Source organism: Glycine max, chromosome 10 (assembly GCF_000004515.6).
Source record: "Glycine max cultivar Williams 82 chromosome 10, Glycine_max_v4.0, whole genome shotgun sequence".
Classification (NCBI taxonomy): Eukaryota; Viridiplantae; Streptophyta; class Magnoliopsida; order Fabales; family Fabaceae; genus Glycine; species Glycine max.
In genome coordinates this window covers 32609062-32632808 of record NC_038246.2, presented here as the reverse complement: position 1 = coordinate 32632808, position 23747 = coordinate 32609062, and the positions used below count along the sequence as shown (strand labels likewise).

General features: G+C 35.2%; 1 protein-coding gene across 1 annotated transcript; it reads right to left on the bottom strand.

Annotated features, from left to right (window-relative positions):
- Window positions 1-1355: 1355 nt before the first annotated feature.
- On the bottom strand, window positions 1356-5678 carry LOC100789298 (ankyrin repeat domain-containing protein 13B). The gene is made up of 2 exons (XM_003535172.5): window positions 3761-5678; window positions 1356-1964 (listed from the first exon to the last, which is right to left on the bottom strand). The coding sequence occupies exons 1-2, from the start codon at window positions 5126-5128 to the stop codon at window positions 1659-1661; spliced, it is 1674 nt and encodes a 557-aa protein (XP_003535220.1). The 5' UTR covers window positions 5129-5678; the 3' UTR covers window positions 1356-1658.
- Window positions 5679-23747: the final 18069 nt, after the last annotated feature.

Sequence of the window (23747 nt, the reverse complement as noted above, 5' to 3'; positions counted from 1 at the left end):
TGGGAGAGCGATGATCGACATAGACCTAGCACAAGAACGCTATCCTTCAACCATAGGAGGGAGAAAATGGTGAGAGGGAATTCATCACGTTTTCAATTAGACTGAAAACTATTAAGGATCAATTTGACACTATATACAAAAATTGACTCTTCATTTTCCAATATAACATTTAAAATTATGTCATATTAGTTCCTATGACGTGACATTGCTTATTTCCCAATTACGCTTGTCACGTATGCGTCCAGGTGGCACTTAACGTGCCACATCACACATTTACTAACAGTGTTAGGAGACTAACGGCAGGGACTAACGTGGTAAACGGAATGTAAAGTCGAGGATCATTTTGACATTTTTTAAATCTTAAGGACCAAATTGACAGCGCCTCCAAAAGTGAGGGACAAATTTGGTACTTTACTTAATTTTTTATTTTATTTCAAACATACCCTCTAAATTAATTGGTTTAAGTAGTGGCCGCATTTAAGGATATCACACTTTCACCAATAAGTGTAACTTGTATTGTTAATAGACCAATGAATACATGAGCTAGAAATGTAGTGTCTCATTAATGGATTTCACAAAATGAAGGATAAAAAAGAAAACTAATAATTAATACATCTTAAAGTGATTTTATATTTCTTATAATTAGAGCCAATAAAAAATACGTTATTATTTCTTATATAAAGGAACTGAGAGGCAGTATTACATATATTAGAGTAAGCTCTAAAATTCATTTAAAAGAAGTGTGTAGTTTGTTTGAGGATTTTGCATCCTTCTTTCCTTAATTACAAGCCTTCATAGTTTTGCTTTGATGTTCTTTTATAGGCATAACCACAACGTCTCCTAGTATCTTACGGTGTTATACTGTTAAGTTTTCATTTATAAGCCTTTTGTTGATATTATAAGTTGTCCTCTTTCCATTTTGGGTAAAAGCCTTTTGTTGATATTATAAGTTGTCCTCTTTCCATTTTGGGTAAACAAGTTATCTACTTCATTGCCTTTATGCTACTGTATTTGCTACTTGTTGCAAAAGCATGCTAGGTTATGAATGGAGGAACAAATCATACGAAACTAACCTTTAAAATTGTGTGTGTAACTTTTATATTTGTTGCTTCATGGTTTAAGTGTGGATTCTCCAAGGATTATAGGGTTGATTTGGTAGTGAAAGAAGAAGGATGAGGGGACAGGTCATAAGTTCAAATCTCCCACTAACAAAAACTACAAACTAACAACTAATATTTGTTGGAGATATAAGATTAACCGGATGGAGTGAAGGGAGGGAGAGATATGTTGTGAGTTCGAATCCCCCGCTAACAAAAATTAAACAACTAACATTTGTCGATAAAAAAGAACTAATATGTTGATAAAAAAAGTGTGGATTCTCCTAATCAAAGCTTTAAATTGCAGTTACAATTGAGATAAAAATACAAAGGATGTGATAAAAATAAGGCCAACAATTACAAATGATGGTTGGTGTTAGTCACATGTGAAGTAACTGTATCTAGCTATTGCTTAATTTTTCCTTAATTTCTCACCTTTCCCTACCCTGAGAAGTGAGAACACTTCACCTTTAGGTGAGAAGATTACCTCAACTTTTGATTCACCTTTATAGAATTCCTATTTGAAATCTTTTGTTAGCTATTTACTTCCATGCATTTTTCCTATTCTAGTCCTCTCTTTTTTAACTTATCTTCAATAGTAACCCATTTATAACCAGAGGGAATAGCAAACAGGTCCTGGTCATCAAATATTTTACTACTAGATTCCGCACTTGTTGTACTTGATCTAGAAGGGGTCTTTATCCACCCAAACCATGATGAGGAATGCTCCTCTTCTGGGTTCTCTTGGTCACTTGAAGTAGGACTTGATGGGGCTGATTCAAACTCATCTGCATTTTCATGTTGCATTTCTTCAAACTTTGTAAAAGTTACCAATACTCTAACAGTGGACACCACAGGGATGGCAACCTGAATTTGCAAAGTCAATGAAAGGGGTATACAGTCATATATATTAACCAAAAAGTTAGAATAGGAAAAAAGGGAAAGATCTAATACAAGCACGGAAGAGATAGAAAATAAATCATAAATACTATCAAAATTTCCCTTTTTATTATTCATGTTTAGATTAAAAGTTCTTATCATATAGATTATATCTACTAATATAATATTAACAATTTTTTTAATACCTTATTAACATACATTAAAATTGACCTGTTACTTTTAAAATATATATATAAAAAAATCAATTTGACATGTTTCTATAGTTATTTAATTTTGACAAAATTTGACTGAAATAATCAAAGTAATATAGAAATATAATTCAACAATTAGATTAATAAAAATTACATTTTATGTAAAAGTTATTGATAGAGTAAAAAATTTGTTTAACTCGTATTAGTGTACGTTGATGCCTCCTATATCTATACATATTGTGCCAACTACCAACATTGGACTGTTGAATCAATACTCTGGCAGGGATGTAACCTTACCCATTAGCCCATTAAGAATTCTATTGTGCATAGTCTGTGAAATACCTAAACCATTAAGATCCAATTTGTTTCAGAAGATAAGACTAGAGCTTGATAGAATTACAGGTTAGGCGCAAATATTAGCACAGCATGATGTCAAGGTTTTAAATAACTCATTTTGGTGTCAAAACACCATTTGCAACTTTTAGTGGTGAGCACACAACTATCAATTGCAGACATATACACCTAAACAGTGGAAATTGTGAAAATAATCCATCTACATGCAAATTGTATCATAATACATAATAATTAATTGTTCTCATACTAATATCATTCAACAGCAAGTCTAGATTTCTCAAGCCAAATTCATGTTGAAATCTATGTTCTGGAGACCTGATGAACTCTTGGTTTAGTTGAATTCTTCTTTTTTAAACATCACTGTCATGTGTGAACAAGTTTATTATCCTTTCATTCTATTTATATAGAAAGCCAAGAAAATAGAGTTCTCATTTTCCATCCAATTAGAAATTTTTTCTTGGGAAGGTTCTAAAAACTTTTTTTGGGCTTCTCGTACCACAATTTTAAGGCTTGCTTGATAGATGTGAAACATGAAATGGATAAGGGCTAGAATGAATGCTCCAAATTATGATTTATGGTTGGATACATTCTCAAAGTTCACTCCTTCCCTCTTCAATATTTTCATGTTCATCCTACCAAGCATATCATTAGTCTTTAAGATTAACAAAGTGTGTGTGTTATTTGTATAAAGGCACTGGTAGCTGCAAAAGAATGTAACTAACTTCTATCTAATGCCTAGATGACAAGTTATATCTATCTGTCTATATATATATATATAACAATTCAATCATGAAAAGACATTTCTACATGCAGACTAAAATAATCTTCAGTCTTTATGATTGAACTCTAAAGCTTTCTGATAATTTTCTAGAAATACTCTCTTGAAGAGACAACTAGCCACCAACAATCATAGATGAGTTCAGATATCAGCTTCTATCAGAAGCATTCAAGCTTAAAAATGCACAGCAAAAGTAGTATAATACACCTTTTAAGTATAGAAAAACGTATTATCTACCATAACCAACTCGTGATGAGACATCATAAATCATAAATAATAATAGTAATTTTCCCTAGTGAGTACTGCATCAAGGAAAACAAGAGGGAAAAAAACTAAGTAAACATATAATTAAATGGAATTTTCATATTCCATTGACTTGTGCCAAAATATTTTAGATGTCTAGTGAAATGCTCAAATCAAAGAACAGAGAGAGGACATACCTTGATTGGAAAGGATTCCTTTGGAAGTTTTGTTGTAAGGAGTTCTCTTAACCGACGAACCGCTTTAAGTTTTTCAGCAAGAATGTCAAGCATAGGTAGCAATTCATCAATTTTTAGTGGAAAGTTTTGGGAAAGCCAAAGAGAAGGCATCATCCCTCTCTTAAACTGGCTTTCACCCTTTTGGTTAACAGAAATCTCAGCAGATTGTGCACTGGTGGTGTTTTTGTCCTTGTTGTGGTCTCTATGTCCACCAGACCTTCCTTTCTTTTCTTTCTTTGCATGTTTACTTTTGTGAGTGTGGCCATTATCATCTGATGAATTCATTGCAGCTTCCAATTGCTTCCTTTCTTCATCTGTCAAAATGTCTTCAATTTTTTCGTTGTCCTTCATATTAGCTTGCTTGGGAGCTGGCTTGGCCTCGGGTGGTGGAGCTCCAGGGATCCTTCTGGATTTGACACTAAGAACCACATTTTGCATGTCATAGACCTTAGCTTTCCATGGCCCCACCATTTCTTTTCTCTCCTTTCTCCTCCATGTTAACTGGGGAACAAGAAGTGCCTGACTCACATCAATCCCTACCCTCACTGATTCAGACCTAGACTTCCTAGCCAATGTGTTCTTAACCTGTCTATCAGTGGGGGCAACTTTACGAGGTGAAGCCACAATTACCTCCTTCTCTTTGTGCAAGACTTTGAACAGCGATCCGGGGAATTTCCGCTCATCGTCTGAAGTACCATCGCCAAGGAAAAGAATGCTCTGATTAGACCTCTTGATCTTCAAACCATCAAATCCAGCCAAAGTCATATCTGCCCTCATATTCCCACCCTTTTTCCAAATCTTGTAAGTATCCGAAGGCGCAATCCTCGAGATGAAAGGTATCACAGAACTCTCAAAATGGAATGTAATCTCCATGTAGAAGTCCTTCATCCTTCTCACAGTCCCTATATACCTAGGCAACCTTCTATAATATTTTTTGTCATAGTCATTCCAATAGTACTTGATCATAATCATTGCTATTTTATCCTGTTTGTTAATAATAGCTTCTCTAAGAGCGGTCCATCCTTCCGTGTTCTTCAACCTACCATTTGCCCCAGCATCCATGAGCATTTCAGTTGCAACAATGTCACCAAGTTTTGCAGCCAAGTGAAGAGGGGTGTCACCATGTGGCACATCCCTCCTATCCACCACAACTGAGATGGCTGCAGCTTTCTCATCCTCAGCTATTGAAGCAGCCTCAGTTTTTATCTCAAAGGGGTTACCTAGTTTTGGGAGAACTCCAAGTATCTCCTTAAGGCCAACATGATCCTTCAATATTATAGCCTTGTGCACACAACTATGACCATATTCTGAGACATTAAGCCCTGCCATGCCTCACAAATTAGAGGGTAACAACCCACACTAGCCAATTATCACATCCAAAACAGGCTTTCTTTCCACACAATTATTACGGATACCAAAATTATGGGGAAAATTCGATTCAATTGTTAACTGCTCCTACCTACCCCGGAAATCGGGTTGACCGCCAATTCGAGCTATAGCATATGATTTCATAAAACTGTACGATCTGAATAAGGAGGAACTCAAGAAATGAAACAGATCCATTGACAATAAAGGAAAAATTTGGTGGAAATCATGAATGGAATCAACCCAATTTTGATCACAAACAAACAAACAGCAAAATCAATATATAGCTGAGACAGATCATGAAGAGGGGAAGATTTCATTGAGAAAACAGCAAAACAGAAAAGAAAAAAAAAGAAGAAATAATTACTTATAATGGAAACTATAAGTGAGCGGTAGATACACACACTTAGAAGCAAAAATCTTAAAATGGAAAAGATTATTTTAGATCAGGATGTGTGGATCGTAGAGAAAATTCAACTCTCCCAAATTAAGCCATAGAGAATGAGGGGGAGAATTTTTGCTTTTCATATTATTTAGCTGATTTTCAGAAAATATTTTAATTTTTTTTTCTTAGAACTTTGTATTTTATTATTGGGATACATACAAAGGAAAAGCAGTTAAAATTCAACCCAGTTAAATAGGGACATTTTCTTAGTGCACCTAGCAAAATTGTTGAGGCATCCAACATTTTAAGTGGAGTGGCCAAACCTTCCTTCACTTAAAATTTTAAAAAGCTTTCCCTCTCCCTCTCCCTTCCCTCACACATCTAATGTTCATCTTCCGTTTATGCGCCGTGTAGCCATTCGTGCCCCCGTTCGTGCCTCCCTCCGTCCGTGTCGTGCAGTTAGTTTGTGCCCCTGCGGTGGATGTTGACTTTGGCATCATCTCCACCGTAAGTCCCTTTGTCACGCCTCTCTTGTTTTCGCTTTTGACAATGGTGTATACGGATTAGCTATCCGTATATGTTAATCCGTATGGATTATACAGATTTCTAATATGTATATTTAATTTTTTTAATTTATTAATTTTTAAATAATAATGTTGTTTATTTTAATGTGTTTTTATTTAATTAATTATATTTACTTTTTAAGTTGGTTTTTAATAATTAATTTTTTCAATACGTAAAAAATTTAAGAAATTACTTTATTAAAAAATGAATGTATAAATATTTATTTTATTTATTTTTTTAAAATATAAGCAATTTAATTATATTTGATATTTGAAAAATTTATTTATATATTTTAAAATATCATTAATTCCGAATTTTTATAAGTATATATTCTAGAAGTTAGTTTAACTAGAAAATCTAAATTTGTGAATAACAATTTTTTCTATTGATATAGTCATATAAATATTATTACACTAATAGTATTAAATATTTATATAAATGGTCTTTGGAAGTATAAAATTAGAATTTCTTCATTTGTTTATAAATATTTAAAAGTATTCAGATACTAATTTGTTAAAAATGAAATACTCATTTATTAGAAATAAAAAACAAAATTGCTTTTAGATTTTTATCATATATTTAAGTTTACTAGAATTAGTGATGTGAAGTCTATAAATATTTAAAAAGAATTTCTATATTGATTTATGAATATATAAAGTATTTAAAAAGTTAATTAAAAAATTATTAAATATTTATATGTTAATTATTAAATACTAATTGATTCAACATTTATAATTAAATTTATTTATTAGTGAATTTGTTAGTTAGTTTATGAAACTTAACTATTATTTGAATGATGACATTAATTGTTATTACTATTTAAATGTGCATGTTATGGTTAAAACCAGAGGATTGTGTTAGGCTTTAGGCAGGATTATAGGAAGAGCCTTAGGGACATAAGTTAGTGGTGATGCGGATGAAGCCCCTCAACGGCGAAGGTTGACAATATCTCAACGTAGGCAACAAACAACTACACATGTTGCTAAGGATATTGAGCCCGTGGATCACGCAGCCGATGAGGTCCATGACCAGCCTCAGGAGGCAGTTGCTGATGATGTACATGGTGAATCCCAGGGTTTTCCAGACAGGCCCCACGATATCATAATTTTGATGGACTATGTTCATCATGTGGCAATCATAGTTTGGAATGGAGATATATTTATTTTTAAAAATATATAATATTTCCATAACTATTTTTTATTCAAGTTGAAATGGTTTAAATTTTTATTTTCAAGAACATCATGAGTTGAAGTTGTCCTCCCATGGAAGAAAGGTAGAAAAATTTGAAAGGCCTGCTCCAAAGATTGAAGGCATAGTTATGATTAAGTTCTCTGATTGAATGTTTCTTGGACACTGGTGACATGGGACTTATATCTGGTTTTGCAAAGAGGTGGCATAAGGAAACTAGTAGTTTCCATCTTTCGGTAGGAGAGGTGACTATCACCCTCGATGATGTGGTATCGTTGCTACATCTACCCATTACAAGCGCCTTTCATAGCTTTGAGGCTCTTCATGTAGACAAAATCATGGACTTGTTAGTTGACTTGCTTGAAGTCAATTCACAAGCAGCAAGAGATGAGACATTGCAATGCCATGGGGCATATGTTCGGCTATCCTGGCTGCAAGACATTTATTATAGCAAATGTGATGCAGGACAGTGGACCGTAGCAGCTCAAGCATATCTTTTGCATCTGGTAAGTTGCACACTTTTTGCTAACAAGAGTACCACACTTGTGCATGTGGTATTCTTGGATGCATTTCGTGACCTCAGCCAAACTGGAAGCTACGCATGGAGAGCTGCTGCATTGGTCAGTATGTATGAGAATTTGAATAATGCGTCAAAGAGAAGCGCTAAGCAACTTGTAGGATATATCACACTTTTACATGTATTTATAATTTATTTTAAATTTAATTTTTAGTTTTGTAGTTTGTATTGAGTATTATTTTGAATTTTTTTTGTTTTTTAAATATGTGCAGTGTTGGATCTACATGCATTTTCCTACTGTTGCTTCTTCAATTGCTGCTGAAGATTAACATGAGAGGAAATCATGTTCTTGCCGTTGAAAGTATGGAAAGGCATTACTAGTGCTGACGTATTGTAAGCGGTTGGATAGATTGACGTATGAAGCTGTGTGCTAGATTCCTTATGGTGACCACCATGCATCCAGAGAATTTGAGCTGGTCTCATTATTTTTTGGACATATCAGATGGGGTCCATCTATTGTCATACACCGACCAGAGAGGGTTGTACGACAGTTTGATTATATGCAGACCATTCTCCACACCTTGCTGCTCCAACTTTCTCTATAAACAATATTGATGATAGATGGATTCAATTTTTTGAATCACATATCCCATAACCATTATATTCATCCACTTATCCATGATAACCTGCATAAAACAGTTTTAATTACATTTATTTAAAGCAAAATTAATCCATCAAAACGTAAAAAAAAAACTCATATACCAAGGATAATCCATCAACAAGTAGGGATCACTTTAATTCCTCAAATTTGTCTATGCCACCAAGCAGGTTGATATACTTATTAGACCATTTTGCAAGTTCTTTAAGCAAATGGTTACAAACCAAAGACCATGAATCTTCACCATACCTAATAAGGCATCAATTGCATGATATCCACAGTTACCATTAGGTTTGACATCAACAATGTTTTCAATGGAATCATGAATGCATGGATGAAATTGATCCAACATTAGCATGGTCCTTCATGGTTTTGGTTATTCAAATGATGATGCACTACATTTGACCTAAAACTTGCTATTTTGCACAGAATATAATGCATCAACATACTCCTAGTAAGACGGATCACACTTTGTTGATCTTTGATGTTTGGTCATTGTTTCTTCAAAGCATATTATGTTTTGACCTTTTCTGAAGGAGCACTCATAGAGTTTACATCAAGGTAGGCAATTTCTCGAAGTTTACTCTTTAGAGTAATTTTGCCACAAACATCAAGCTCTTGAAATCGCTTGGATATGCTTTCCATCTCTTCGTTTATGCTGATTTTAGGCTTAGATAACCCTTGGTCTGAAAAACTTAGCCTCCACCAAAACATATGGATTGCGCCGAGAGGTATGCTACCGACAACAAATCTAGATAACTCACATGGATAAGAAAGACTGTGAGTAGTTCTCATTACACATCAACAATTAGAATTGTCAATACCAACATAACTTACACACTCAAACTCAGTAACAATCTGGTTTAAAGCATACCTTGATACCATGTGATAACTGCAAAATCTGAGCTAATTTGATAGTCAATTTTGGCTAATAATGATAATAATTTCTTCACTTTATTATTGATTTTAATGAAATAACGAAGAAATTAACATCTTTGCAATTTTTTATTAGTAGAAGTCAAAAGAAGAAGATTCCAAGCACTTTAGAGGAAATTGATGAAAAATATGGAAGAAAAAGTATTGAAGAAGGATTGGACAGCTTGCTCAGTGTGCAATCTAGGCCCAGCGTGTACTTTCGCTTAGTGGGCAAGTTCAGGCTTAGCGTGCAATCTTGCTCAATGCGCAACGCAGGCTTAGCGCGAGAAGGCCCATGAGGAAGCCCAAATGTGCGCTTAGCGCGAAAGCTCTCACTAAGCACAAGGTTAGCATGAAAAGTTAGCTACCTTGGGCCTATAAAATTAGTAGGAAGCAGAAGGAAAAGACATCAAGTCTCAAAGCTATCCAAAGCTTGGGCTTATCGCTTAGGGGAAACCCCTATCTCTTTTAGCCATTCCCCTTTTTCTTGTTATTAGTCATCCAACCTTTTCTTCCATTAGCACCTGAAGTGTAAAGTCTCTCATGGCTATGAGAGGCTAAACCCCTTTTGTTGGGAGCCTGGAGGCCAAAATCTTGTAATGTAATTCTTCCCTATTATCTATTTAATGTAATTCTATTTCTATTATTCTTCTCTGTGCTTTTCTGTTACTATGGTTTGATCACCCATATAATGTTTAGAGGATAATGTACTGAAAAATGATTATTTTCTAAAGAACTGCGGAAGGGTATCTGAATAAATTCATTGATAGAAATAGATTAACATTTATTTTACCCAAGAATTTTTGCATCTATTATCTTAATGCACTTTGTTATTTTATCTCTACAAAGAAATTTGGTGGGAAATGAGAAATAAACTAGGCCCTTCATGCGGGAAACCAAAGATAGGGTGATTCAGTAGATGCGGGTGGAAACGAAGATATCATTAAATAGAAAAAATCTTTTACATTATATCATAAGTAATTTTGGCATACTAGGCCCCTAACATCATTGCATTTTGATTCCATCTTTTCACATTTACATTATTGTTTATTTTTCTTGCTATCTTTCTTCAATTTCTTTTCACAATTGGGATTCAACACTTGGAATTCCATTCTAATCTTTACTACTTGTGATAAAATTGATTTACTTGTCCATCTGTTAACAAGTTTTTGGTGCTATTGCCGGGGACTTTGGTTTTCGTACTTGGTTGTTACAAATCCCAATTTGAGAGCAATCATTCTTTATTTTTAAATTATGTTTCATTTTTTATTCTTTTTATTTTTTTAAAAAAAAAACTATTTTCAATTTTTCTTTATTCACTCTTATTTTATTCTATTTTTTTAAAATTAACTTTAATTTTTTTCTTTGATAACCTGCACGGTAGTTGTTTCTTTTGTGTATGCGAGGAAACAAACTTGTTCCTTTGGATCTGGAAATTGAAGCAACCTCAAAAAGAACAACGTTACAAGAAAAAGGAGAGAGCAACAAGAGGTGCAGATTAATCAAGGAGAGAGAGGACCTTCATCATCCGAATTATCCTCTCTCTCTCCTTTGACCAGTCCACATCCTTTCCTTGAAGAATGCATCATGGCAGAAGACCATCTATAGAGGATGACGCTAGAGGAATACTCTAGCTCTGCTACACCTCAGTACTTCACCAACATAGCCAAACCGAACGTGCAAGCAGCCAACATCTTATATCCACATTCCCTCATCCAACTGATCTAGGGGAATCTGTTTCACGGCCTACCGAGTGAAGATCCGTACGCCCATCTAGCCACATAGATCGAGATTTGCAACACGGTGAAGATAATAGGAGTGCCAGAAGACGCCATTCGCCTCAATCTATTTTCTTTCTCTTTGGCCAGTGAAGCAAAAAGATGGCTTCACTTGTTCAAGTGGAATAGCCTACGGACATAGGACGAGGTGGTGGAAAAGTCACCGAAGAAGTACTTCCCGGAGTCTAAGACTGCTGAGGGTAAGGTGGAAATCTCATCCTTCCACCAACACCCCAACGAATTGTTGAGTGAAGCTCTTGACCGCTTCCATGGGTTGCTCTGGAAGACTCCTACAAACAGGTTTAGCGAGCCAGTCCAGCTCAACATCTTCATTGATGGCTTGCGACCCTAGTCCAAGTAACACCTCGATGCCTCAGTTGGTGGGAAGATCAAGCTGAAGACTCCAGAAGAAGCCATGGAGCTGATAGAGAATATGGTAGTCAGTGATCACACCATCCTCCGTGATTGAGCCTACATACTCACAAAGAAAAGTCTTCTTGAGCTCACTTCTCAAGATGCTATGTTGGCTCAAAACAAGCTTCTGGCCAAGACCTTAGAGACCCTCACAGTAACTCTGAGTAATCTCCTTCAACAACTGCATGTAGTGTAACCTCCTCCATCTTCAGTCATGCACATCGGGAGATGCAACAACTATGGTGGCACTCACGAGTCAGGCTCATGCATGGTCCAAGATGACGCATCCAATGAAGTTAACTACATGGGTAGTCAGAATCATTAAGGATTCCATCAAGGAGGACCACCAGGATTTTATCAGAGAGGATGTGCGTGATGAGGAATGAGAAAAGAAAAAAAAAGGAGAAAAAATAAGAATAAGGAGAGTGGTGATGAGGTCTCAACCATTACGACCAAGACCAAGAGCCAGTTAGCTCGGGAGGCTAGAAGAAAGAAGATACCTTCAGTCTGAGTGAAGAAATCTCCATATCCCTTAGTGTCATCCAAGCATAGCAGGGAGCAATGCTTTGCTCATTTTCTTGACATCTTCAATAAGCTGGGGATCACCATTCCCTTTAAAGAGGCTTTACAGAAGATGCCTTTATATACCAAATTCATAAAGGACTTCCCCAAAGGGAAATATGTCAACAATGAGAACATAGTGGTAGAGGGCAATTGCAATGCAGTGATCCAAAGGAAGCTACCACACAAGCTCAAAGATTCATGAAATGTGACTATCCCATGCTCCATTAGGAATGTGTCTGTAGGGAAGGCTTTCCTTGCCTTGGGAGCAAGCATCAACTTGATGCCTTTGTCCATGTGCCAAAGAATTGGAAATCTAAAGATAGCTCCTACAAGGATGACACTCTAGCTGGCAGACCGTTCCATCACAAGACTGTTCGGGGTAGTTGAAGACGTCCTGATCAAAGTCCACCAACTCACTTTTCCAGTGGACTTTGTAATCATGGACATTGAAGAAGATGTTGAGATCCCCTTGATTCTGGGTCGGCCATTCATGGTGACCGCAAAGTGTGTTGTGGACATGGGAAAGGGCAACTTAGAGATGAGTGTGGAAGACCAGAAAGCCACCTTCAACTTGTTTGAGGGAAGTAAGCATCCCATTGATAGCAAGACTTCTTTTAAGGTGGAGGAAATTGAGCAAAAAACTAACCTTGTTGGGGGGCACCTGAATTATGTGTTTCTAGAAGAAGATGAAGCCAAGCCAGATGTGAATCCTATAGACTCTTCTAGTGTCATGCTGGGGCCAAAACAGGCCAAGACCCGAGGCACTCCAGACATTCCACTAGCGGTCCCTCCTCCAGGCCTCTCTCTTCCACCTACTGGCCGTTCTCTGCCTTTTTTCTTAGCCAAAGCAGCTTCTCTCTATGCTGCATAGCCTCCACCACAACCAATACCTACTAATGCAGAGCCTCCACCATCTCTTCCTCCAACAGCCGGTGATGACACCAGAGGCATTCCTAGCCCAAGTTGCTTGGCCAGGAGTCTAACTTCCTTCTGTTAGGGGGGTGACACCTTTGGTGTTGCTGATGATGATGCCGCAGATGTTGAAGTTGATGATGATTATGTTGTAGACATCAGTGATGCTCACAGAGCTTGGGATTCGGGGCCCACACAGGATTGAGGCCCATTTTTTACTAGGAATTTTTTTTCTTTTCTTTATTTTTCTCGTCTTTCACTTTTCTTTTTCTTTAGTTTTCTTTCAATTTCAGTAGTTTAATTTCATTCATTGAATAAAAAATTGTAGGATAGAGACATAGGAAATTAGTAATTGGCTGTGACTTGTTCTGGATGAATTGATGCATGAGATACTGTGTACTGATGAGATAATTGTTCTGATTCTTGTGTGAGCAAGTGTCATTGTGAGTGATGAAGTATGAATCGAAAGCACAAGAGTAAAGAGGTTAGCATGTATGAACGAAAATCATGGTTGGATAAGCCAGTACTTCATAAATGTCCGATGAGTTGTGCGAATCTTTGAGAGAAAGATTGTCTTTAAACTTCCTAATTTTGCATGATTCTTAGTTTGTTTGAGTATATACAGAATGTGGAAATGATCAAGGCCTTGTTTGCATTAAATTGTTTCAGCCACTTAGCCAAATAGCCACCCTGAAAAGAATTAATACATCCCTTGCACCTTGTTGACCCTACAATGAATAAATTGCTTTGAAACCCGTGCCAAATGAAATTAATAACTACCTTATCTTAGGTTGTAAGAAAGCATGGGTTAAGGAAAATTTGCCCCTAATTTGGGGGAGGATTCTTGGGTGATTTTTGTTGCAAGGACATTAATAACAACACACAACCAAAGGTAAATTACAGCATGTGGTCAATTGCTATAGTGCCATTGTTAGTTCATAAAGAAACAAAACAAAAAAAAAAGAAAAAAAGAGAAAATCTTTTACATTACATCATAAGTAGTTTTGGCATACTAGGCCCTAACATCATTGCATTCTGTTTCCATCTTTTCACATTTAAATTACTATTTATTTTTCTTGCTATCTTTCTTCTTTTCTTTTACTCTAAATTTCACACTTACAATTTTTTTTATCTCTTTCTTGTTCTCTTTCCTCTCATTACTTAATAATTGAGTTTGCATCACCTAAGTACAACCAAAGTCCCTGTGGATTCGACACTCAGACTTCCATTTTAATATTTACTACTTATGATAAAATTTATACACTTGTCAATCGGTTAACACCATGCCAAGTAGTTTCTTGTATAAGGTAACTTTAAAAACATGTCCAATCACATGTGTACTTGTCTCAAAAGATGCCTTAATTTATGTGTGTTACACCATGATCATGTTGATCATGGCTTTTCAAACACTACGTAGGTCTCCAAGACTATTCTGTAGTAGTCTCTTTAAGGACCAATGACTAGACTTAACCCTGCATATGAAATACACAAACAAGTAAACAAAAACAATTATTTTTATCTATTAAATTCTAAACCCTAACAACAACAAATATTTACAACTTTCATACCTGTTAGTTGTTGTGTTTTCTAAACTCATCACCTTATTCGTCTAGCCTTTAACAAATCTTTCTTTATGGGGAATTAACCATGTTTGCTTGACAGAATCAACAAACATTGGCCATAGTGAGCAAACAATTTCAAACTTCATAAGGCACTCATCAAACTCTTGCTCAAAAGGACAATCCACCAAACTCCCCCAGACTTTCATGACATAATCCCATGCATTTTTTTTACCAACCAGGGTTTTACATTTGCCTTCACATTCTTATCAATGTGAAACCGACACAACAAATTGGTTGAGTCAGGGAAAACAATTTTTACTGCATTTATCAATGCTAGATCTTTGTCGGTAACAATAACTCTAAGGAGTGCATCACATATGAGAAAAATACCTCGAAAATCGTTCTAGAGCCCAAACATCATTATTTAGACGTTCTCCCTCTAAATAGGCAAAAGTAGCAGCAAATGTCATCCTGTTGGTGTCACACCAACAACGTCAAGTAACGACAAATTATACCTATTTGTTTTGTGGGTACTATTGATGAGAAATACCAAATTACAGGCATTGGATAATTTGACTGCATCAGGATGACTTCAAAATATATCGCGTACAACATCTTGATCCTTCATTCTATACCAACGAATATATTGATCCCATTCAAGAAGCTTCATTAGTAGTTGCATTTTAGTTTTACTATCTCTTATGGAAGAACAATATGCATATCTTTCATTGTATACTTACTTGATTGTTGTATAACTGTTGACATTGTGCTCCTTCAATGTTAGAAAAATATTTCTTGGTTTGACCATTGACTTTGTCATATCAATAACAATAATTTTCTCATCCTTAGTCAATTGACCAGCCTATGGATGTCTAACTAATGACTTAGCCAATGCATGATTGTGACTCCCACACATTAACTTCATCATCCATCATTCACCTCCCATCACCGGTTTCACTCGCAGCTTAAAAGGGCACCCACATTTTGTATTGCCAGTAAGTGTTCGTACCAAATCTTTCTTCCTGGCCATATACTGATCACTCATTTCACAACCAATTAAAACAAATCAGGTTCTTCCCCTAAATTCAGTATTTGTGTTTGACCTCATAATCACTGCCACAAAACTAATATCATACACAACAGATCGAACCCAATGAAAAATATCATTACGGGTAGCAAACACCTACATTGTAGTCCATTCATGTTTAGTCTTCAATGGACATTCATTTACTTACTTTAACAACAAACAATCATATTAATACTTAGGAAGTATTGAAGGCATAAGAACAATCAACATGTTGATGCACACCAAGTTCCTCTCCATTTTCTTCATTAACACTATTGGCCAAGTGGCCTCAAATATCTTAAGAAGGGGTGGTTGAATTAAGATATTATAAGTTATTTCCCCAATTAAAAATTCTATTTAACTTTCTATTCAAGTTATAAATTCCCTTAATGATGAATTTCTTAAATATTGATTCAAATAGAACAATTTGAATATGAATATAAACCAATGATAAATAAAGGAGTTTAAGGGAAGAGAAAGTGCAAACTCAGATTTATACTGGTTCGGCCACACCCTTGTGCCTACGTCCAGTCCCCAAGCAACCCGCTTGAGAGTTCCACTATCTTGTAAATTCCTTTTACAAGTTCTAAACACACAAGGACAATCCTTCCTTTGTGTTTAGAATTCTTTCACAACAAGAGACCATCGGTCTCTTAATCCCTTTTCAGAATAAAGAAGAAGAGAAGAAGAAATCTCTCTTGAAAGAGATAGATTGAACAATTTGAGCACTCAAATAATTCCTTATTGAATCACAAGTATTTGGCCAAGGAATTTGTAAGAGGATAAAACGATTTTGCTTTTTAAGAGGATAAGACCTTTTTGTTCTGAAAAACTCTTAGCAAATTCGTGTCTCAAGTCACATATATATAGGCCTTTGATAGCCATTCAAGAACCACATAAAAAGATGTGACTGTTGAGAATATTTTCTGAAAATCTCTCTGGTAATCGATTACAGTATGTGTGTAATCGATTACAAGCTTTAAAATTTGAATTAAAACGTTCAGAAACTGCTGGTAATCGATTACCATATATGTGTAATCGATTACACAGTGCAAATTTTGAATTCAAATTTTAATAGCTGTTGTAAATCAGTTTTGGCCACTGGTAATCGATTACATCCTCTGGTAATCGATTACCAGAGAGTAAATTTGTTGAAAAAGACTTTTTAACTTAAAATTCTTGGCCAAACCTTTTGCTACTTCAATTGGAATTCCCTTCCTATTTAATATACCCTTTCTAAGACTCTAGAGACTGTCTTGATCATCCATCTTGAATATCTTAATTTCTTGTCTTGAATAAAGCTTTGAGACGCATGTGATCCTTTGGCATCATCAAAACATCAGCTTGATCCTTTGTCTACAATCTCCCCCTTTTTGATGATGACAATCCTGAAATCAAGACAAGCTATATACAAGATGATAGCACGTTCACACAACCCTTACTCCCCCTATCTTTTGGCATGTATGCCTAATGATAAATTTCTAATTGATTTCTAACCCAAGTTCTCTCAAGTTCTCTCCCCCTTTGGCAACATCAAAAAGAACTAAGCAAACAATCAAATCCAAACAGAGCAAACAATAAACCAAAATAAATCCATACATTGTCATAACCAACCAAAGCAAAGTCAGAAATATAATATAGTGCAAGATTACGATAACTAAGCAACAAAAAGCCAAATACACGGCGATAAACAAAGTACTAATAATACTTAATTACTAATAAACTTAGTCATAATACTTAAGCTAAGAGATGATGGAGGCGGTGGTGGTGGATCAAAGCAAGTACGGATGAAGGAGACATCTTCTTCAACTTGGTGATCCTTGATTCCATGGCATCGAACCGCATGTCGACTTGCAATTCCATGGCATCAAACTTGTCACCAACAAAAGTCTGAAGTCCATCAAACTTGTCCATAAGCCTTCGAAGAAGAGTGGAATTTCTTCAACTGGTAGGTTGCCTTCTCATCAGCGGGTGAGCGCCCTTTTTGACCCAAGAGCCATCATGTCTTTGCGGTAACCAAAAGAAGCAATCACACAGCACCAATTAAAAAGATCTCTTGATTGGAACATAAGGTTCAGAATCAAGAGGAATTTGAAAATGGCGAAAAAGAGTTACAAGATGTGGATATGGCAAGGTGCATTTAATCGCAATGCCTTATGCATGCGATATCTTACAAGATGTGCCCAGTCAAGTTGACGCCGGTATGAAAGCCCACATGATAATAAGATCTCCTCAGAACTTGGCAAGATTGGAAGATCGTGGAAGCAAAATCCGCACAATCAGATAATGAGGATGCGGCTTATCAAAAGCCAATGAACCGGCAAGAAGCTTCGGTCATATCGCATTGTTGGTGCAAACCAACTGGCGAGCATCATGTGCAGAAAATCAAATTTCCATCATCATTCAGTGTACCTTCAAAGGTACACCTCACTGGACAATTGGTTAAGTCATGGAAAAGGATTGGTCAATGACCATTTTTATCCAAAACCTCAGAAATAAAGTGTGTCCTGAATTTCAAGATTACAATAAAAAGCTTTAACCAATTCAGGATAAACAGGCAATTGTAATGACATGAAAGGTATAAGACCTAGTTTGAAAGCTTGAATGCAATCAAAGTTTCAGCAAAAGAATTCATATCAATAAACTTAGGGTCGATAATGAATGAGATGAGAAAGATTGAATACCGTTTCTGCTGTTCTTCGGAAGAAAACAATGTGGAAGAGGATAATGAGGGTGAATTGGTGCTGTGGATGCGCTAGTGGCTCCGGAACGATGAGCTCTGAAGCCGAAGCGGAGGCGGATGAACCCTTACGTTTCTTTGACGATTCTCCATTTGAAGGAGTTTTTGCAGATTTCAATCGGTGAAATCAAAAGAAAATGAAAAAGAAGAAGATTGCAATTTACGGGAGTGATTTGATGAAGAAATGAGTGAGATAGAAGGTTTGGAGGTTTAGGAATGGAGGAACGTCGCAAGGAGGAAGGGCTGCACAGGATTCTGGAAAATGTGATATTTATAGAGAGGACGCGTGTAATCGATTACAAGTAATGGTAATCGATTACAGGAGGAGCAGCCTACTGGTAATCGATTACATGAATACTGTAATCGATTACAGGCATCTGTTCTAGTGTAATCGATTACAGTATTCATGTAATCGATTACCAAAACAAAAAAATAGCCTTTTCCTAAAAGAAAAACTTATACTATCTTAAGATTAATTATACTAACAAGAAAAGTAAACTAAATTAAACAAAACAAGCGTCATACTTAATCAAAACACAATCAATCATTCATAAAAATTACCTATCCAAATCACTAAGGTCTAAAAGGCCTAATTCTCTTCTTATTGAAAAGAATATTTCTTTTGGGAGAGGTTTTGTAAAGATATCAGCAAGCTGATTCTTTGTATCAACAAACTCTAATATACAATCTCCCTTTAGGACATGATCTCTAAGAAAATGGTGTCTAATTTCTATATGTTTGGTTCTAGAGTGTTGAACAGGGTTTTTGGATAGATTTATGGCACTAGTATTATCACACCTAATAGGTATACGATCAAGAAGGATACCATAGTCAGATAATTGTTGCTTCATCCATAAAATCTGTGCACAACAACTGTCGGCAGAAATATATTCCATTCAGCAGTGGATAAGCAACACTGTTTTGTTTCTTACTATGCCATGAGACAAGAGCGGATCCAATGAATTGACAAGTTCCACTTGTGCTTTTTCTATCAGTCTTAGATCCGGCAAAGTTAGAATCAGAATATCCTATTAAGTTACAGTTGAGTTCTTAGGATACCATAATCCTAAATTTATTGTACCTAATAGATATCTCATGATTCTCTTAACTGCACTCAAATGTGATTGTTTGGGGTTGGATTGAAACCTAGCACACATGCATACACTAAACATAATATCAGGTCTACTAGCAGAAAATAGAGAAGAGATCCGATCATACCTCGATACTATTTCATGTCTATAGATTGACCAGATTCATCTTTATCTAAGTAACAGCTAGTGCTCATCGGTGTAGCCATTGTTTTGCACTTTCCATCCCAAATCTTTTGATCAATTCCTTGCAGTACTTGGATTGATTGATGAATATACCTTCTTGAGTTTGCTTGATTTGTAATCCTAGGAAGTACTTTAGTTCTCCCATCATTGACATTTCAAATTCACTTTGCATATCAAGGGAAAACTCCTTGCACAATGAATCATTAGTGGATCCAAAAATTATATCATCAACATATATTTGAACCAACAAAATATCATTATGCTTTCTCTTTATGAACAATGTGGTATCCACTTTTCCTCTAGAAAATTCTTTTTCTAGAAGAAAATTACTTAAACGTTCATACCACGCCCTAGGGGCTTGTTTCAAACCATAAAGAGCCTTTTGAATTTATAAACATGATTTGGTTTATCCGGGATATCAAAGCCTGGGGGTTGTTCAACATATACTTCTTCTTGAATTAAACCATTTAGAAAAGCACTTTTAACATCCATTTGATAGAGTTTAAAATTCATTATGATGCATATGCTAAGAGCATTCTAATGGCTTCTAATCTTGCAACTGGAGCATATGTTTCTTCATAGTCTATTCCCTCTTCTTGATTATACCCTTTTGCTACTAACCTAGCCTTATTTCTAATAATTATGCCATGTTCATCTAATTTATTTCTAAAAACCCATTTTGTTCCTATGACAGGATAATTTTCAGGTTTTTCTACTAATTTCCACACATTATTTCTTTCAAATTGATTCAGTTCTTCTTGCATGGCAATGATCCAGTTATCATCACTATGGCTTCTTTTATATTTTTAGGTTCAATCATAGATACAAAAGCCATATTATTGCATAAATCTTTAAGAGAATGTCTAGTTGTTACCCCTTTTGATATATCACCAATAATGTTGTGAGGGGATGATCTCTTGAGGCTTTCCATTCTCTTGGAAGTTCATTATTTCCTCTAGCCCCATTATCTTGAGAATCCTCATTGCTTCCTTCATCTTTTTCTTTAGATCATTTCCATGAATATGTGTATCTTCTAAGGAATCTGAAATATCATCTAAAAAATCCTTCCTTGGAAAATGGCATTAGACTCATCAAAGGAAACATGTATAGACTCTTCAATTGTCATTGTTCTTTTATTATATATTCTATAAGCTTTACTATGCAGAGAATATCCAAGGAAAATACCTTCATCTGACTTAGCATCAAATTTTCCTAAGTTATCTTTTCCATTATTCAATACAAAACATTTACAACCAAAGATATGAAGTGTGAGATGTTTGGTTTTCTGCCATTGAACAATTCATATGGAGTTTTCTTTAAAATGGGTCTTATTAAAGCCCTATTTAAAATGTAGCATGCAGTGTTAACGACTTCAGCCCAAAAGTATTTTGGAAGAGGAGTATCATTTAATAAAGTTCTAGCAATCTCTTCCAAAGATCTATTTTTCCTTTCAACAACACCATTTTGTTGAGGGGTTCTTGGTGCAGAAAAGTTATGCTCAATCCCATGCTTATACAAAATAATTCAAATTCTTTATTTTCAAACTCACCCCCATGATCACTCCTAATTGATATAATCTTGAGATTTTTCTTATTTTGAATGATTTTTGCAAGTTTTCTAAATGCTTGAAATGCATCATTCTTATGAGTGATAAAAAAGAGTCCATGTGAATCTAGAATAATCATCAACTATAACGAGAGCATAGTAACTTCCTCCAAAACTCATGATTCTGGAAGGACCAAACAAATCCATATGAAGTAATTGTAAGGGTTGAGTAGTTGAAACAATGTTTTTAGATTTGAAAGAAACTCTAGTTTGTTTTCCCTTTTGACATGCATCACATAGCCTATCTTTTTCAAATCTTAGTTTTGGCAAACCAACAACTAAATCTTTTGATATTAATCTATTTAAGTGTTCCATGTTTATATGTGCAATCCGTTTATGCCACAACCATGGATCATCATCTTTACTAAGAAAACATTGATTATTATCTAATTTTTGACTTAAGTCTATCATGTAAACATTGTTGACTCTAAACCCTATATGCTTTATATTCGTATCATGTTTATGTTCAATGACACATTTTTTAGAATCAAATGATACCAGATAGCCTTTGTCACATAATTGACTCACACTAAGCAGACTATGTTTAAGACCTTCAACAAGTAGAACATTTTCAATGGAGGTTGAAAAATTTGTACCTATTTTTCCAACTCCAAGAATTCTACCTTTGTTGTTGCCACCATAAGTTACATGTCCGCTTTTCTTAGGAGAGATATGTGTGAATTTTGATGTGTCTCCCGTCATATGTTTTGAGCATCCGCTATCTATGTACCACTTTTTCCTCAAAGGTTCCTACAAAATCAAGGTTGTGACTTAGGTACCCAAACTTTATTGGGTCCTTGTGTGTTAGTATGAATAAAGGATCCTTTTGGGACCCAAATCATTTTAATATTGTTGCAATTTCTTCTAAAATAGCATGTAGATGTGCCATGCCCTTTTCTTCCACAGTAAAAACATGTGATAGAACTAGAATTATATTTTTGTGTGGAAGTAGAGAAGTTTTTATGAAATTTTTGTTGTTTTTCAGATTTATATCCTAGTCCAGCCTTATTGGAGACATGTCTTTGTTTTCCTAATATGACATCTAAATTATTTTTACTATAAGAAAATTTTGCAAGTGAGTTTTTCAACTCTTTGATTTCTTTTTCATACTTTTCACAACAACTACAAGAATTTGACATTTTCTTGTCAGAAATAGTAGAAATATGAACTTTTTCATTTGGTTTAGAAATTGAGACTTCATTTCTAAGATGATCTAATTCTTTGTTTAATTTTGAAATTTCATTTTCTAAATTTGAAATTGTTTTCTTTGAAGATGAAACTAACTTTGCAAGTTTAATTGACTCTTTATGCAGATCAGCAAATGCATCTTGCAATTCATCAAAAGAAATAGATAAGTTGTTTGAAGATGTTACCTCTTCATCACTTTCATAACTTTTAGCCATAAAGCAGAGGTTTATTTCTTCATTTTCTGAATCTTCAGAAGATTCCATATCATTTTCATCCCATGTAATGTATGCTTTCTTCAATTTCTTTTCATTAATATTTTTCTTTTTAGACTTCTCCATCTTTTTCTTGAAGATGGGACAATCAACCCTCAGATGTCCAGGTTGATTGCACTCAAAGCATTTTAGAGTAGAGGATGAAGTTTTTGTCCTTCTTTTAGGTTTAAAATTGGGTCGTTTTTTATTTCCTCTAACTCTCAGGAACTTGTTAAATCTTTTTACAAAAAGACTAATATCTTCATCATTATCCAAGTCAATTGAATCTTCTTTATCACTGTTTTCTTGGATTGCAGATGAGGCTTTAAGAGCGATTCCCTTCTTCTTCTTATCAGTTTCTTCATGCTGATTTAATCTCAATAATTCCATTTCATGCTCCTGCAATTTTCCAAATAGCGTAGCAAGAGACATACTAGACAAATCTTGAGATTTTGTGATGGTTGTTACCTTTGGTTGCCATTCTCTATTAAGACATCTTAAAACTTTATTTACTAGATCTTCATTTTGAAAAGTTTTTCCTAGAGATGCAAGATGATTAACTATGTGTGTGAACCTCTTTTGCATGTCTTGTATACTTTCATTTACATTCATCCTAAAAAGTTCATATTCACGAGTTAAAGTGTTTATCCTAGATCTTTTAACATCTGTTGTGCCTTCATGTGTTACTTGTAGTGTATCCCACATATCCTTAGCACTTTTACAATTTGAAACCCTAAAGTATTCATCTATTCCTAGGGTAGATGTAATAATATTTTTGGCCTTTAAATTATATTGTACTAATCTTCTTTCTTCCTCAGTCCAATATGCTCTAGGTTTTTCTATTGTTGCACTTCCGGCCATTATAGAGGGAACATAAGGTCCTTGTTCTATGGCTTCCCAAATATTTAAATCTATTGCCTCTATAAAGATTTGCATGCGGGTTTTCCAGTAGTGGTAACCCACTCCATTAAAGATAGGAGGTCTATTTATAGAATTTCCCTC